Raw genomic sequence first — 18,690 nt, forward strand, 5'->3', positions numbered from 1 at the left:
GGCAAAAACGAGGATGTTCGGATTATATAGGTCACTCGAAAACCCGATCAAGGACTGGACGCCACCCAAAACACATCCTTGCCTGCCCTTATCTGACGAGACTTGAATCACCAATCCCATGTTGTTAGAAGTAAGTAGCCTTTATAGCTGTATTATTAAGATTTGCTGAAGCATTCGACCTCCAAAGCATATAATCACAAAATTTTGTGTGTGTAAAGGAACACACATTGAGCACCCATTTTGGATCTGGTTTGTAAGGGGCCTCATAATATAAGTAGGAGCTTGGACTAGCAACCCACAAGTTGGAATGTTCTTTGCAAGACTGCGGGTTGTATTCCTTCATTTTCCAAAGAAAGAAGATGTGGGAGGGGGCAATCTAAGGGTGATGACATTTATAACAACATTTTTGTGTGGCCTAATAATTGTGTGTCAAACGTTGTATGTAAACATCGTTATGAGAGAATGTGCTTTTGGGGTTGAAGGAGCTTTTAAGATTCAGCACACGTGCTTTTCCATTTGCTTGATATCCATCGCCGGCCTTTACAACACCAGCAAAAACGGTAGAAACTACCAACCACCAATCTAATAAGTAGAGGCTTTAGAGCGATCCATCCAATGGAGGAGGAGGACGAGAAGCGGACGCCGGATCAGGTTTTCCCCTTCCTCCACATAAACTGTCGTTGTGCTTGATTTTGCTTGTTGCCCTGCTTGAATCCATGGCGATTCCAGCTTCCTCAATTAGTAAAGTCTCCATGCTTGAGAAGCAAACGCATGGCCTTCCGTGCTGCCCTAAATGTTCCCCTTCAACACAGGCTTCTTTCGGCAGCTCAGCTCAGTCCCCTGACGCCAGACTCCATAGCCAAATAAGGGCTTTTAGCCCCCCCCACTATTCCTCCCCTGAGGCATCCAGCACAACCCATGTCATGGCAGAGAGCATCAGGGATGAGGCGCGGCGGCTTAATGGTCTCGCCCACGCACCCGTGACTTTCTCTGCCAAGTATGTGCCCTTCTTGCCTTATGAGCAGACATCAGAGGAATATTCTCTGGATGAGATCGTCTACCGCAGCAAGGATGGGGAGCTCCTCGATGTGCAGCATGACATGGGTGCCCTGAAGAAGTTCGACGGAAAGTATTGGCGGGATCTGTTTGATTCTCGCATTGGCAAAACCACATGGCCTTATGGATCAGGTGTGTGGAGCAAAAAAGAGTGGGTTTTGCCTGAGATTGATAGCGATCACATTGTGAGTGCATTCGAAGGGAACTCAAATCTCTTTTGGGCCGAGAGATTTGGGAAAGAGATGCTTCAGATGAATGATCTGTGGGTCAAACATTGTGGTATTAGCCACACAGGCAGCTTTAAGGACCTTGGTATGACGGTGCTTGTGAGTCAAGTGAACAGGCTGAGGAAGATGGGGAAGCCCATTGTAGGTGTTGGCTGTGCTTCAACAGGGGATACATCGGCTGCGCTTTCTGCGTATTGTGCGGCTGCTGGGATCCCGTCCATAGTCTTTCTACCAGCAAATAAGATTTCAATTGCCCAGCTTGTTCAACCCATTGCCAATGGTGCCTTAGTTCTCAGCCTTGACACAGACTTTGACGGTTGCATGCGCCTCATCAAAGACATAACAGCTGAACTTCCCATTTACCTTGCAAATTCTCTGAACAGCTTGCGTTTAGAAGGGCAGAAAACTGCAGCCATTGAGATTTGCCAACAGTTTGACTGGGAAGTTCCTGATTGGGTTATTGTCCCTGGTGGTAATTTAGGAAACATTTATGCCTTCTACAAGGGGTTCTATATGTGCAAAGAACTAGGTTTGACAGACCGCATGCCTAGACTGGTATGCGCACAGGCTGCTAATGCCAATCCATTATATCTTTACTACAAATCTGGGTGGCAAAACTACCAACCTGTGAAAGCTAATGCAACTTTTGCATCTGCAATTCAAATTGGTGACCCAGTATCCATCAATCGTGCTGTCTATGCATTAAAAAATACAGATGGGATAGTTGAAGAGGCCACTGAAGAACAGCTCATGGATGCATGTGCATTGGCAGATAAAACGGGCATGTTTACTTGCCCCCATACTGGTGTGGCACTTTCAGCCCTGATCAAGTTACGCCAGGAAGGGGTAATTGGGCCAACTGATCGAACTGTAGTAGTTAGCACTGCTCATGGGTTGAAATTCACAGAGTCCAAAATTGCTTACCACTCGAAAGAGCTGGCAGATTTTACATGTGAACATGCAAATCCACCAATAGAGGTCAAGGCAGATATTGGGGATGTTATGGAGGTTCTTAGGCATAAACTAAACCTTAGATGAAATTTAAATGAAGTTTGTACTATATTTCAGTGCATGTATTTTGTAGCCTCTAGTGGTGGTCCTAGACTGCAGTTCCTACCTTTCATCTCACAAGTCCACTATTTTGGCAGGAGCATCTCCATTACTGTCCTGTTTAGTGGTTTTTATTGTTGAAGTATTCAGGCAAATGTATATAATACTTTTCTTTCCATTCTCCTATTAGTTTGTATAGTGAGGCCAACTTTGTTGGTTAAGCATGTTTGCAACCATGTTAGATTACTGGTAATATCTAAAATGTGCATGCATGACAGTTTTTCAGGATTTGGGTTAGTAGCCTTAATAAGCACCAACATGGGTGATAATCATTTTGGATAAAGGTGATTAGCTGTACTGAAATGTTTGGATGACCTCGATCTGAGCTAATTGCAGGTAGCAGCATGGGGTATACATACATGCCAGGTGGCACAATTTTTTTTTCTAATCCAACCACCTTTACACACATATATAGACACACAGAGTTGGCAGCATCCTGCTACCGTAGTTTGGTTTGATATTTGATATGGCTCATCAATACCCAGCCAGACATCTCTTATGTGGTGGCTCCTTTTTCTTCATTTATGAAGAAGCTTCTTCTTTCCCATTGGCAGGCTGCTCTCCGTATCTTGAGATACTTGCAGGGTATCCATTCTCACTGGATTTTGTATGGAGAGGGGTTCACACTTACAGGTTAGTTTGGATTAAACTAGGCAGATGACATCGACTTTTGCAAATCGACCATTGGAAATGCTTTTTTCCTTGGATCTGATGCCATTGCTTGAAGTAACAAGAAGCAGCCTACCATTGCTCTTTTTTTGACGGAGGCGGAGTACCATGCAAATATGCTTTCCTCTCAAGAGGCGGAGTACCATGTAGTGTGCTTTCCTCTCAGGAGGCAGTTTAGCTTTGCTGCATGCTTGCTGACATTGGTTTTGCACAAGTGGGATCCACTCTACTTTGGTTCAACAACCGAAGTGCTCTTGGCATTGCAAAGCACCTTGTGTTTCATACCCGCCCAGCCCTAAGCACATTGAAGTAAAGTACTGTCATATTCAAGAGTGCAGTTTAGATGGAGAGTTGGAGCTCATCTAGTGACCTATGAAAGAAATGCAGTGGACATCTTCATGAAGGCCCTTCCCTTGCCTTCTTTGCTTCATAACATGCGCCTTCTTCGCCACCAACCACTCCTAGGAATGGAGGGGGGTGTATTAGCAGTCCATGTGTTTTCGCTATCAATTCCGGCTGTGAGCTTCGTTAGAGTTTGACAAAAACATGGAAGCTCTAATATTTGCAGAGTTTGATGGAAACATGGAAGCTCTAACATTTGTCTCTGTACATGCATGCATTAGGTGCTGTCATTTATTGCATTTCTAGCCTGTTCACATGGCTCTGGTCATCATTGGCAGCCATCAAGTGGGCCATATTGCAAATTTGTGATAGTGATTTCAGCAACTTGTCAACCATATTGTGCATGGATGGATCAGGTTGGCCCATCCTTGGGCAACAATTGGTCATATTCATCATGATTGTCTCTATTAGGGAGCTTGCATTAGGAACTCCCTACTTTGCCAGAAGTTTCATATATTGGAAATCTCAGGGTTGGCCTTTGAATGTATGTTTGGAAGTGGCTCAAACAGTGATGATCAACATGATCTTTTACTTTTTATCCTTGCTCACTTGGACATAGAAGGAGCACGGAAGTCTTTTGATGAGTTGTGCAGCCGATGCTATTTTTTGATGTGGAAAAAGCAGGGTTCTCATTTAGGCTAGATTTGGATCTCTTTGTGCCATCTTACTACTCCTTTGTGGGCCAGCTTTATTAGATGTTAAGTATTATATGTTAGTTGTACGGATGTAGCCTTTCTGCATGCTTTATATGTGAAGCAACATCCTTAGGTTGTTATTGTGAGTGCCTTTATTGAGTTTGGATATCTCATGGTAATGTTGGAATTCACTTTTAGGCATCATGGTGGCATGTGCTGAGTTCAATGAGGGCTATCAAAACTTGACAATCATTTGAATTCTTTGTGTTGAGCTCTTGGTCTCTTTAGTATTACTTTGTTGGTTAAAAAATCACATGTTGCATAATGAGTTCAATAGGATGGCAAGGTTGGGCTTGGGTATAATGCAAGATGCTATGTTTTTTGGCTAGTCTAAGGTCTACCCCTTTTGCCATATTTGCCAATATGTTCAAGTCCCAAGGGGTATAGGTTGATTTGGACCAGCTTGTAGACCAAGAACATTCTTTCTTGCATGGATTATGTGATTTGTCTCCATGGCCAGACTGGGCTTTTGTGAGATTTGAGGGATTTCGTGGAATGCTTTGCTAATGAGGTCTATCACAAAATGGTAGAGGGTAAGAGATGGGGGATTGAAGTAATTAATGTTTGGTTTCATAGGGAGAGTGATGCTAAGTGGTGGGATATGTTGAACCGTGGAAATAAAAGATATCCTAATGTGAGAAAGCATTTGTTTGGAGGGTTTTGATAGATGTCATAGCTCGTGTACCTTTTGCAGCACATGTAATGGGTCTTCCACTCGTATTTTCATTTGATCCTAGTGGCTTGACAGGTGTGTGCGTTTTTACTTCTCAAGTCTGGACTTTTATGATACATCAATGACCACTATTGGCTCACAGGTCTTGGGTAAATTGCCTCCATAGCCATGGCTCACAGGTCTTGGGTAAATTGCCTCCATAGCCAATTTCCAATTAGAATATCCCCTTGTTTTTAGTTTTTATCTTGGATTGACCTTTGCCATACTTAGAGGACATTAATGCTTTTATTGATATGATTATAAGCATCCATGGTCATATTGGCTATGACAATTGGCCATCCACAAGTTTAGCTAGTCTTACTCTTTGAGAAGTAGCAGCTTTGTGGATGGAGATTATCCTCTCTACTCTAGTTTAGCCTCCTTCGTTAAATACCTTATACTGCCAGCTTAGTTGCTTAGGTGGTTTTCTACTTGTCTTTTTGGCCTTTGCTAGTGGACCATAAGGCCCTTTATATCATTATTCTATAATTCAACACACACACACACACACACACACACACACACACACACACACACACACACACACACACACACACACACACACACACAATAGAAACTTATTTCTAAAAATATGAAATGTAGAAAACTTGTAAACTACATTTTTTACAAATTGGTTACTTATCATCCAAGATTTTGTGATCTTGAAAGCGTACTAAATAGTTTATTACATTAGAATTTGAGAGTTGTATTTAGCACTCACACATTTTTTGAAATGGTGACATTATGGCTCGTTGCATTACTTAGACGAATTTTACAATGAAGCATATGTGTTGAACAATTTAGAAGGAGATGCCTCAAAGTTGTAGAGCAATCATATTTACAAGCCTCTCAAGGTGGTTTGGGGTATGGGGAGAAGAAACCATGGAGAAGGAATTTACCCTTAGGGTTGCTGGTGTGCATTGTGAAAAATAGGCCACAACCATCTAAGTGAGCAAGAATTGTTGTTTGGAGCTCTTGATTGGCCTTGTTGTTCATACTGATGGCGATGGAGTGAGTGGATAATGGATGTCCAAAGCTCTTGCCATCAAAAGTCATTTGGTAGTGTGCCTTCTAGATCTGCCACCCTATGGTGCTCCTTGTTATCTTTCAAGCCTTTGAGCGTATTTTGCATCTAAGCATCATATAGTAGGTGGTAGCCCTAGCTGACTAATTGTCAACAAAAAGCCCCCCAAGATATACACCCCATGCTAGGTGCAACTTGATGAAGACTCCTCTAGCCGCCTCACATTACCAAAGACAATGCTTTAGAGTTTCCAAGCGCTATTGTGGGTGACACTTTTGTAGAGTCTTTCCTTTTGCATTTGGATTGATCAACTCCCAATTGTCAAGCCCCCATATGCAAGAAGCCAAGTGAAATACGACTCTCCTTGATTGTTAGCTCTCCCATAGGTGTCATTAAATGGTTTGGTGAAAAGCATCGGTGATGTGTTGCTTTGGTCAATGTCTTTTGTATGATGGTGCCCAATCCATATCCTCTTGTATTAGAACGTGTCTACCAATCTTGGTTGTATTGGACAAAAAACACCATAGCTCCTTGGTGAGATTGCCATGGCTAGTTAGAGTTGCTCTCTTGGATCCTACTCCAACTCGTCTAGAGGGCAACTCTTCCACATCCAAATATGCCACTCCTAGATCTTAGACTAGCATGTGTGTATTGGACTAAACACACAACAATTGGGACATTAGATGGAATTTTATTCTTTAAGAAGCTACAAATTACTTTGATGGTAATCTCTCAGCTTGTTTTTTCAACACTAAAATCTAACCAACCATGCATCCTTCTCTCTTATTCTAGAAAGTGAGATGTGCTAAGCTAAATAATGTGTGTCTAAGTACTAATGTGCCCGAGTAACTAGGATAATGCGAGTGCTCTTAAAATGTGAACAAGTGCAAGTATGATGTGTACTAGTAAGTGCACCTTGCTTTACCATGCACGAATAGTCTTATGGCATGTGTACGAATATGGAGTATAGCTACGTGGGCTATGTGAAGTTGTGGTGCCATGCCCAAAATAATAACTTCGGGTCAAGCTTGATGAATTTCTCATGGTTGAGAGCAACTTGTTATATTTCTCTCTCCTACCACTTTTCCCCCTAGGTATGTTCAGTCCCCCTTGATGAAATGATGCCCGCACAGTGCTTGCTGCATTTCTTGTTTGGCAATTTGCATTTGCATCTCTCTCTCTCTCTCTCTCATAGTTTGATGTCCTTTGTCTTGATATGTGAAGCCAAATCATCGATAAGTTGCTAGTGGAATCATTACATTTCCTTTGCACATGTAGATGATGCAAGATTTATAGAGGTTTTTTGTCTTCTAGTGAATTTGTTTGATCTTATATGTTCATTTGTTTGCAATGACTTGTAGCAAGGTAGGATTCCATTGTATCTTCAAAATGTGCTAGTAGAATGTTCTTAGTGGAGTAAAAAGTTGCTCCATCACAATCCTTCTCATGTTATCTAGCATGTGTTTCATAGATGTCTCTAAGCATTTTGGATATGAATGCTCAATAGTTTCAAAAATTATTGGCTTTGCATGGTCCTTGGGAAAAATGTAAGACATTTGTTGCAATGGTCTCAAACAAAGTCAAAGCTAAATGAGGTGGACGAGGGTTTCCAAGCTCTCCATTTCTTTCCCAACTGTTGTGGGGCCATTCATGTGACTTGTGCCTCAAGTTGGACTTTCCTCCCCTTGAAAGTGGTGTTGATTAGTACACTTGCTATGGATATTATAGCATGATTGTCCAAGGAGTTGTGGATGCTAGGATGCATTTTCTCAATGTTGACATTGGATGGCTAAAATTCGCTCACAACACAAGAGTGCTACGGACCTCCACTTTCTTCAAGCTTTACCATAGCCAAAGAAGATTGATAGATGCTCCCTTTGAATTTGGGGATCTATATCAAGAAATATATTGTGGATGTTGGAGGGTATCCTCTTCTTCCATGGTTGATAACACATTTACAATAGGACACCAACAATCACAAGTGCAACTACAACTACATGCACTCCTCCACAAGGATTGTGTTGGAAACATGTTTTTGGTAGGCTCAACAAATCTTTTCTTTACCTTGGAAAAACCATTAAAAACCCCAACTTACATTCATTGCGAAAAACTATAAATGCTTGTTGCATTTTACATAATATACTAATGGACCATGACGAAGAGGATGTGGAAGCCCATGGGGGATTTGAATGATCTGCTAGTTGATGATCTCCATCTGCACCACTTTGATTGGGATGATGAGATGTTCATGGTGACCTAGTGTAGGGAGGATGACTTGATTACAAACAACATGCTAGAGTATGCCAACCTCATGAGGAAAGACTATGACCTGTAAAAGTTTGATACACATTTCTATGCACAAGTGCTTATGCATAGACCATGTATTCATATCATGTTTTTGCACTTCTTATTTTCAAACCTTGGAATTTGGTGAATTTGGTTTCTTCCTTCTTCCCCACATTGTTTATACCTTTGAGTTTGATTTATTCTCCCTAAGTATATTTGCCACTGCTTTGCATTCCATTGTAAAAATTTTGTGAAACCTTCATTGAGGCGATGAATATTTTTGTCACCATTGCATGGATTTATTGTATAATGTATTTGATAAAATTGTTTGTGACGTTTTGAAAAAAATTTATGTTTGCATGTTCAAATTTATCATGTTAAAATAGCCTATGCCAAGCTTATGTTAGATCGTATATTTGACGTTTCTCGCTACCATTGGAAGTTCTAATGTCTTGAAGTAGTGTTGTCCCAATCACAAAATTTTGCCAGTTATATGCTTCTCAACTTCAATGACATTATTTTGTTGTACACATCCAATTGACAAAACCTTGCAACAATTTCTACATAGATTATTGGCCACCTTCAAGTGAACTATAGCAATGCCCCTTTTTTTTAAAAGGACTAACCAAATTTGTATGTCTAGCTAGAGATCTCATCCACCTAGTACCCTTTTCTTTTCATCACTCTTTAACCTTAGTTCATAATCCATTTAATTATTAACCCATGATCTCACATGAATGAACATGAGGCCATGGCATCAAGTGGATTGAGCATGCTTATTTTCTAATTGTAGATTCATGGAATAATTGAGTACATCTACATACTTTGATATGTGTTTCTATTTGTTCTATCATCACATTTCCTAGGAGGAGTTTTTTAACTTATTCAAGGTGGAGACAACTTGCTTGAAAATGCCTAGCAGTGCATGTACCTACTATATGAGGTGAGAGGTTTTTCCATCGTACAACTGTGATATATGGATGTCTAAGGATAATAAATGTTGGCCATTGTGGATATCTTCGTCCCTCAACTAGAAGCTAACTTTGTAAGCAGTTGTTTGTTGGTACTTTTCTACACCCTCTAGGATTAACCTCATTGTAATGAAATAGGAGCACTTTGAAATCTATGCAATCATCTTAATGACATCTTAATGGACTATTTCCCTTGAAAGCCCTATCTCTTATTATATTGGACTCTCTAACTATATGTGTCTCATTTTGACCCTAACTCTTCTTTAGCATTGAATGCTAGTTTCTTTGCCATTATGCTTGGTAGATGATTGCATGTATGAGTTTCAAGTTCATGGATGCATGATGGTTTTCTTATGACATTGTGGTTTTGGCTACAAGGTGGGTTTATGAGTTTACAATGTTTCATAATGCCATAATTGATATGGATCCTAAAACAAGGTTAGTCATGGGAACGTGTGAATTATATTTGGGATATAATGTGACTAACATCAAGCTTAGATTCTCCTTATTGATTGCATGCATGCAAGAAGCCCTACAAATGAGACATGAGTACACATAAATAGCAAGTATTAAATTATGTAGACATGTCACTTTAGTGTTTGAGGACCTTACATTATGGGAAGGTCTTGAAGAAAAGGTAAGTGGCAAATGGAAAGACATTCATGTTATTCTCAATGAACCTAATTTTAAAGAACGATACAAGATTGTTCATTAAGTTGCCACAAAAGAATACAAATTCATTGAATAACTTCACAAGTGCTATACCCTTGAGGAGAATGAGAAAAACATGTTTAGGATGCTTTCTATGACAAAAGAGAAGCATGAATGTACCATGCTGTTTGTGAGGGCTCAATGTGCACGTGAAAATTTGAAGTTAGCAACGTTTTCTAGACAAATGGAATACATAGTAAAAATATCACAAACTCTCCATGACGAATGTCTTTCATCACAACTACTAGTGCAATGATTCACGAAGTAGCTTTGCATTGACATTAAATTGTACTTATTCTTGATTAACCTTTGGATCATGGAAGTGTAAAACAAAATATACTTTTTGATAATGCAACATATGACAAATTCATTGTACATGCATGATCCCAATTGCAAGATGTGAATATTGGTTTATATCTTGCTTTATGAAGTCTATGCTTGGAATGGGATCTTATGTATATTAGATGTTTTGATGTAAATAGAGTATTATTTGAGCCATAGACTTAGATTGGGCTATTTTCCTAATAGATAGAGTTTGAGCTATTGTATCAAATACATGCATGCAAGGTTTATCTTTGATAACCAAGACCTAATTCAAGGACTTCAATACAATTGACTTAAGATGATTATGGGGTCTCAAATACATTATCTCTTCTTTCTTCTTGAACTTTCTTATTCCTATTCTCTATTATTATTCTCTTTGAATCCTTGTGATGAAGACCTTTTACTTAACCCCCCTAACCCCCCAACATTTGGTGAACCCAATCTGAAAGGATTAGAAGGGTTGCAAGATGGGTGATGCTTTGTGTGCCTATGCAAGATCATCTATCGATGATATGAGATTGTTAGTGCATATAGTAGGAATCTGTCGTTACAAAAGGTTTACATATTGTTGAAAGCCAATTCAAATTTTTGGATGGTTGGAATGTTTCGGTATATCTAAAGATGTATGCTGAAAAGATGGTTTATTTTGGGATTGCAAAGATTACTTGGAGCATGTATTTTATATGGCTCATAGTGCATGGATTGAAAAACCACATCACTAAGTTGTATCTGAAAGATCAAAATTGGATTGAGTTCAAGAAAGTATTAAGTGAAGTATTTTTCCTTGAGGATGTAGGCAATTGGTTGCAAACCCAAAAGCCATAATGACTTATGAGTTTGACAATGAGTTTTCACCCTAGTTGCAAACTTGGACTTCACATGAACATAATATTAGCGAACGTCTTATCCAATCCACTTTAGGTTAATATATATATATATATATATTTCATACATACACACACATTTTTAATGTGAGGTAAATTGTATTATCCAAAAAGTAAGATATTTATAGCATTAGTAAGTCCATCAAGGCAAACACCTACGAACTAAGTTGCAAGATTTTGACAAAAAGTTGAAAGACCAGGGTCTTTTTCAGTTTCCCTAAAACATCTATCAATTGTGAATTTAGAACATCAACTCTCCCCATAGAGGTTCATATAGTTAGATTCTTATAACTCCATATGTGGCATAACCCTAGCATCCTCAAGAGATCCCACAGTCTCAAAAGTAGCTTCATCCAATATGTACACACACTCATATACATATTCTAGTTCACATCTAATTCCAATCTAGTTTAGTGGATGTCTTATCCAATCTAGTTTGTTGGATCTCTTATCCAATCTAGTCTAGTGTATTATGAAATGAAAATACACATGCATGTTGCTAGGGTATTTATTGTGACTGGCCTAAAACTAGTAGGGTTTTGGTAAGAAGAGTTTACAATAGAGAGATAAGTAATACTATGGAAGATGAAGCCAAGATTCAGTAAGAACATAAGAATTAGAAGTAACCCAACCATAGTTTGTATTTACTGCACAAGATCTATGTGTAGCATATACATCCAATTATAGACAATCATTTTGAGGCTATGACTTAGAGAAATTTCAATTTACTTTAGCCTAAAAGATTCAATGATTGCCATACAAAAATCCAAGCACAAAACAATGTATCTGTGACCCAAAACTAGGCCTGAAACTTGCATAGAATAGTTCGGATTCAAAAAATCCTACATACACCAAAATGCCCTATCTTGAAACTTCAAGAGTAATTTTTTCTCAATCCAAAATCCTTGTTGTGATTCACTACAAAAGTGCAATAGCTATATCCCAAATCTGTCCACAATGTGCCTCTAATTGGGGTAACAAAGAGCAATAGATTGCACTCAAATCAAGATAGAACTTCCAAAGTTTAAGCACTCATGCAAAATGCTTTGAAAGCATGCTCATGGACACAGTTAGTCACCCTCAAGCATGACTCACTTTTGTGCAATTATGCACAATCATTCAAACTCACTTATAGAGCTAGTTCAATTGATCTGGGCATGTTGGCATAGTGAAGTTCATCTCATATGGCCATAGAGCTATGACTCTGGTATAAAATTATTGATACTTGGAATGATCTTCTAGGCATGATCAACCATAGTGAGACTTGGAGTGCCTAGCCCATTAATCAGTAGGGATTTAGAGAGAAGAGCTATAGGGAATAGGGATAAGAAAGCTCAATAAGAAAGAATAGAAAATGTATTTGATACCCAAAATCACCTAAATGAATTGTATTAAACTCCTTGAATTAGATCTTAGTCGATAAACCCTTATATGCATGTATTTGAGACAATAGCTCAAACTCTATCTACTTGGGTGTGATAACTCAATTTGAATCTATGTCTTCAATAATACCATGTTTACATCAAAACTTCTACTATTATACATAAGACTCACTTCCAAGAATAGACTTCATAAAGCAAGATATGATCCAATATTCACTTAGCATATGTCAAATATTATCAATTAGATGATTCCAATTGATAGCATGCATAAGAAATAGGTAGAATCCTTCATTTGCTTCAAATATTAACTTTAGCCCTCTTATTTAGTGATTTAAAACAATAAATCTTCAAGTTGTTGATGCCCAAAATTTAGCCAAAAACTCCTCTGATACCTAGTAAAGAGAAGAAGCCTCGAGCCTCGAGCCTCATCTACATGAAGCTCCCCTCTATCTACAATAATCTTATCTACATAGCCATAGTGACAAAACACTTCTTCAAGTAAAAACCTATGTACAACATATGTTATCTTGGTCCTCAAAGCTCTTCCTTCCACCTGATTAATTAGATCCTCACAAGCAAGTAAAGTATACTTCATTTATCAAAGTCCTATAGGCATTGTCATAGGATCAATAACCCACTTGTAATGCATGAATAGAGGATAGGTTGGCTATAAACCATTTTTGTGTTTCACTGATGACTACATTTGGTAGGTGCTGCATGATTCAACAAACTATGAAACATCTTTATACATCCCCTTCCACCAATACCTCGCCTTAATCTTTTGAAAAGTATGCCCTTGTGACCAGCCCAAAGACTATCATGAAATTCTTGCACAACCTATAACTGAGTAGCCTTGTCACATAGGACACGCAATGGCATAAAGAAACCTATCCTACAAATAGTAACAATATGCATTCCTTCTAATTCTTTTGTACTCTTAATTAGTCCATTCACCTTTCTTTTGATAGTGCGCTTAAGTACTAATGAGTTTTCAACCACTTTCCCTCATGCAACTCTTCCTAAAAGATCTCTAGTGCAAAAAAATAACACTTGTAGTGTTTTTCCTTTGTTGTCTGTGCTTTTCCTATATTTGTAAATACTTTTCTTACTATTGTACCACTATTATAGAATTCATACATGTTAGTCCTTTTGCTATATCAATTGTATTGAGCAATATCCCTACGTCTATGAGGCAGAATACACTAGAAATTTTGCCCCTTATGCAATATTTGATAAATTTCATTAGCCTCATGTGCAAAATGCGATATGCAAATGAGATAGATTAAACATGCCCCAAAAAATCTCATTGCCTTTGAAATGGAAATACAAGTCTCGTGTATCATGTCAATCCCAAAAATCTTTGCTAGAGATGGATTTCTACTACAAGGCCTACACATATGATTGACACAATAAGCACTTCATCTATTCCAAAGACACTAGAAATAGTTAGATGAACCTCTTCTAATCTAGCCAAAATTTGCTCATAGTGAGTAATGTGACTAGCAAGAAACTTCCTGCAACCAGGCTCATTAACATCTTCATCTTTTTCATCCTTTACACACCCCTTAATAGGTATATCATCCAAGAATGACATAGTCAAATGAAAAATATAATCCCTCAACACCTTGTTTATAGTTGCCATCATGTGTGCCAAAGAATTTGTTGCCCCTTTGAGGAAGAGTGCACCTATGCACAAAACCCATGGATGTCTTCATAGTGGTAATATCCTTGCTTTTCAATGCTAACTGAAATTGATCATATCTTGAATACAAGTCTCCCAAAGAATATATTTCTTTGCCAATAAATGCTTTGCGAATTCATTAATCACATGACCTACATCAACATTTCGAATAGTCACCTTGTTAATTGGCTGTATATCTTGGATAAATCTCAAACTATCATTGTTCTTTGGTATGGTAAACCATTAATTTGAGTGTGGAGTTGATGAAGGCTCTAAAAAATTATAATATTCTCTTTCAATAAATCCATAAGTTTAGGAAAGCAAGCTTTCGGCATAGGTATCGGTCATTGCATGTTCCATGGTATGTGTGGATGGTAAATATAATCATTGGAGCCACAACACCTAAATCCACATAGCTTATTTCCGATGGCTTAAACACAAAATCCTTGCCACTCCCAGCTATCATCTCCTCAAAGCATTTTATGTCTGCAGGCAAGAGAGATTCATTACAGCCAATCTTCAGCTCATTCAATGATTTCACAATAAATTTGAGCCCAATGCCCTTTGGATCCCTTAAACTTGGTTGTTGAGATACCAAATCATAGATTTCATCCTTGTTTGGTGGTAGTAGTGGCATTGCCAATAATTGGTTGTTGAGATACCAAATCATACATTTAATTTTTTTTTGGTGGTAGTAGTGGCATTGCTAATTGGTTTCACTTTCTCATCCACATTTTTATACTTTGTTTCTACCATCGCTTCATTTTCAGCCCTTTCATTTAGACATAACCCTTCTTGCTTAGCAAACTCTTCTATCTCTTGAAACATGTCCAATGAGCAAACTTGTACCATCCTATTTTTAGCCACATTTTTCACTTTTAGCATTTCTAAAATTTTAGCCATTGTATCCACAAAGTTTAGCCCATCAAACATGCTAGTAATGCACTCATCTGCTACCAATAACCCATGCTTTTTTAGCCCCTTTTCACCTCTACATACATACATTATTTCAACCTTGTCTATAGACTCAATCATTTGAAAACATATGAAACTTGCTATACATTCAGTAAAAGCAACAAGAAAAGCATCTATGTTTGCAATAGGAGGAGAGAGTTTTCCCCACACATCACCACTATAGTCTTGCCTTATAGTAGTGTACTTAAACTTTTTTGCATTTGGTGGTAGCAGAGAATTCCTTAATGTATCTCTATTCCTAGGATGATCCACATGTACAATCAAGAATTGTACAACTCTTTTCTCATCTTTACTTCAAACCCAAGAATAAGACAATCCATTATCCAACATTTTTGTTTCCATACAGGCAAGAGTGATATATGGATGTCCCAAAATGACCAAATAAGAAGAACTATCTTGTACAAAAACACGTTGATCTTCTTGTACATGGCCAATAGTTACCCTCACATTTGGACAAGTTGAATAAATATCCCTTGAAGAGTCGTTTGTTTCTTGTATCCTCCATCAATGATCACAATCAACAGACCATGCATCATTTTTATAAAAACTTTTGACTATCACATTAATCTTTGAAGCATGATCAATAAGCATAATACTTGGAATCTCAAGCTCCCCAATTTTCACGATTGTTTGAGCCCAATGATAATGGGTGTAATAACTTCTAAGAATCAATCATGAAGTCTCATCATCAATATAGTGCATCTACCTCACTCCCCTTTGTGTATTGTTGTAATTTACTACTTTTTAGCCATTACATCAGCTTTAGTACCACCAACAATCACTTTTTTAGCATCATCTTTAATAGCACCAAAAATCACTTTTTTAGCCATTGCATCAGCTTTAATACCACCAACAATCACTTTTTTAGCATCAAAAAATTTCAAAATAGCACATATATCCTCATAATCTACATGTATGCCCTAGAAACCAGACTATTCTTCCTTCACCATAGCATTTGTTTGTTCACCAATAAACCATAATTTTCTCTTTATGATATTGATAACCTCATCATGAAATTCTCTTTTTGCAATAACAAATACTTCCCCCAGAGTAAACATGACCTTGCTATATAAGATGCACTCTTCAAGTACTTTCTTCAAGTTAGTTGTTTGAAACAAATGTGTACTAGCTAATTTTGCTTCTAAAGTTATGATGGAAACTGCTAACATGATGGCTAGGTTGTCTATTGTCTCTATTTTTTTGTTCTAATATGAACCATTATCATTTTAAAAGCTCATCTTCAATTTCCTTTCCATGACTAGGTCGTTATTCATATATTTAGCCAACAATGCATGTTTGCAAGATCCCAATGTAGTTCTTGAGTTTACTTGCATTATACTATAAAATTTAACTTGCAACATCCCAATGTAGTTCTCGAGTTTACTTGCATAGTATGTAAACTTATAAGTTTATCATCACCAGCAAAATGATGATATAAGAAATAACTATAGAGCTAGCAAAATAGAGTAGAGGTAAAGTCACATTCCATTATATCTATTACGATTCCTAGCCTAACTATATGTGCAATTTGAAAGAATACTAATCATGTCAATTGAGGAGTTGGTATTGATGACAAGATGGGTCATGCAACCTATAAATATCATCCTTTTAGAATAAAAGATTGCCATTACAAATTAAACACTCTAGATCTTTTAGAAACTTTGTAGCAAGTATAAGATGCTATGTTGTAGTGATAATCTAAGAGATTGATATTTGATGTGTGCAGACATCTTATATTTGGAACAAATGCTCTAAGAGAGAAAAGACAATACCCAAAAAAGGTATAAAGTACATATGTCCTCCATTAATTTGGGAAAAACGCTACAACATTTTCACATTACTGGCTCTCCTCTAGTTTTTTTGCAAGATCCCCAACTATCATAAAATTATAGGTTTTCTTTAAACACAAAAAAGTTGTTAGACAATATAATGAGGCCAAAATGTTATCAAAATCATCCAATTTTTTTCATGTAGTGCACATTCAAGATCACAAGGATGTATCTATAGGTAGTAGAGTAATCCACCACATGTGGCCTTGAATTGGCCTTGTATTGAGTTGGGGGATAGTAGGTGTCATTAAACTAGTCCCCTTACCCGTAAAGGCTTCCTCAATGCTTTTCAATTCCATATTTTTTATATTGTGTATTTTACAACACAACATACAAATGCTATCACTTTCCATGAAACAACTTCCATGCACAAGCTTTGTATAGTAAATTGCTAGTCTTTTATCAATGTGAAAGATACAATTCTTGAATATTACAAGCCATTGCAAATTAGAGCCATAGTCACAAAACAGATGAGCACTTGGAATATGAAAAGAAGGGTTCGACCTAGTACCTGTGAACTGAATAAGAAGGTAGTTAGTAATGACTAAAATACACATTTTGACATCACAGATGTCATAAGTCAAACCCAATTGCTATCCGTATGGCTTGACATAGAAAAAGGCTACCTTGCTTATTGCCATGGTTGTCTACAGTAGCTTCAGATGTACCACACAATGTTGAAGAGTTTCAAAGCTTGAGAAAGGCTAAGGGAAGGAGGATCTAAGAAGCCTACATACCCTTTGGATTTAAGTAGTCTAGGTGTGTATGATCTAAAAGAAGACCAAGAAACACTTGTACAAGTAGTAAGGTTCCTTCTTTCAAAGCAAAGTCACCCCCATAAAAGAGTGTAGAGTAGATAGAAAAATAATTTAAAAAAATTGAAAACAAGTAGCAAAATTCTGTGCAAGAAGTGTAGTCCCAAAATCTAAGTTTTTCTTATGCATGCCTAAAACATGCCATAGTAAATAGGTGTAAGCATACCACAGTGTATAAGATCAAAATGCAATGGCACACTTAATATGGATATTCATCTTTGATCCTGATAACACATATATAGTTAGCTTTTGCTTAGGGAGTATACATAATAGGTAGCATAGCCTATGATATCCCCTTCCAATTGGTATTGTGTTATGTATCGAACTCGCCACCTATGTAGCAACGCAGTGAAGGGTCATAGCAAGACACTAGTTATTAAATGCCAAGAGGCATATGTGGAAGTGTTTCACTAGTCGTATTGCAGTAAGCATGTAGATGGAGATAGTGTATTGTGAGGGCTAGGGAGATTTTGTAGTATCCCCTCCCCCCTCCCCCCCATTCGCAATGAACTGGGGCCAAGGAGGGTGGTGGACTTTAGAGAGATTTACCTTAATAAAAATTACATAAGAAAGAGAGAAAATTATGTGAAAATTTGATTGCAACTGGTTGTTAGACTGGTAATGAAGTGTCGCCACCACAAAAAGAAAAACTAAACAATTGCCATCGATGTGGTTGAAGCTCCCGTTGGGCTCCTGTTGATGCATTCACACGACGTGTAGAATCTTTGTCACTCCTCGTCACCTCCATTGTGCATCTACTTTGAAGCACCATAGCCATTAGTCCATCTCAATAGCTGAGAGTTGAATTCCAGAGCCGGCTTTAGAATGGAAAAGTGGCTCAGGAGCAGTAAAAGAGGTGTTTTTGGCAAAAAATGAAATGATCATGGACGATGCCAAGAATCCAATGCAAATGCGTGTTCATCGATGAGATCCCATT

General features: G+C 37.9%; 1 protein-coding gene across 1 annotated transcript; it reads left to right on the forward strand.

Annotated features, from left to right (window-relative positions):
- Nucleotides 1-508: 508 nt before the first annotated feature.
- Nucleotides 509-2,509, forward strand: LOC148027175 (threonine synthase, chloroplastic-like). Its single transcript, XM_087691720.1, has 2 exons — nt 509-651; nt 813-2,509. The coding sequence occupies exons 1-2, from the start codon at nt 616-618 to the stop codon at nt 2,319-2,321; spliced, it is 1,545 nt and encodes a 514-aa protein (XP_087547846.1). The 5' UTR covers nt 509-615; the 3' UTR covers nt 2,322-2,509.
- The last annotated feature ends 16,181 nt before the right edge of the window (nt 2,510-18,690 follow it).

The sequence above is a fragment of the Lygodium microphyllum genome, chromosome 13 (genome assembly GCF_053477565.2).
Source record: "Lygodium microphyllum isolate KBCC chromosome 13, Lygodium_microphyllum_v1.1.10, whole genome shotgun sequence".
Taxonomy (NCBI): domain Eukaryota; kingdom Viridiplantae; phylum Streptophyta; class Polypodiopsida; order Schizaeales; family Lygodiaceae; genus Lygodium; species Lygodium microphyllum.

Excerpts from the sequence above, each read along its gene's own strand:
- LOC148027175 (XM_087691720.1), top strand. The coding sequence starts at position 616 with ATGGAGGAGGAGGACGAGAAGCGGACGCCGGATCAG. Across the intron at positions 652-812 it reads AGAAGCGGACGCCGGATCAG|GCTTCTTTCGGCAGCTCAGC; the intron begins GTTTTCCCCTTC and ends CCTTCAACACAG.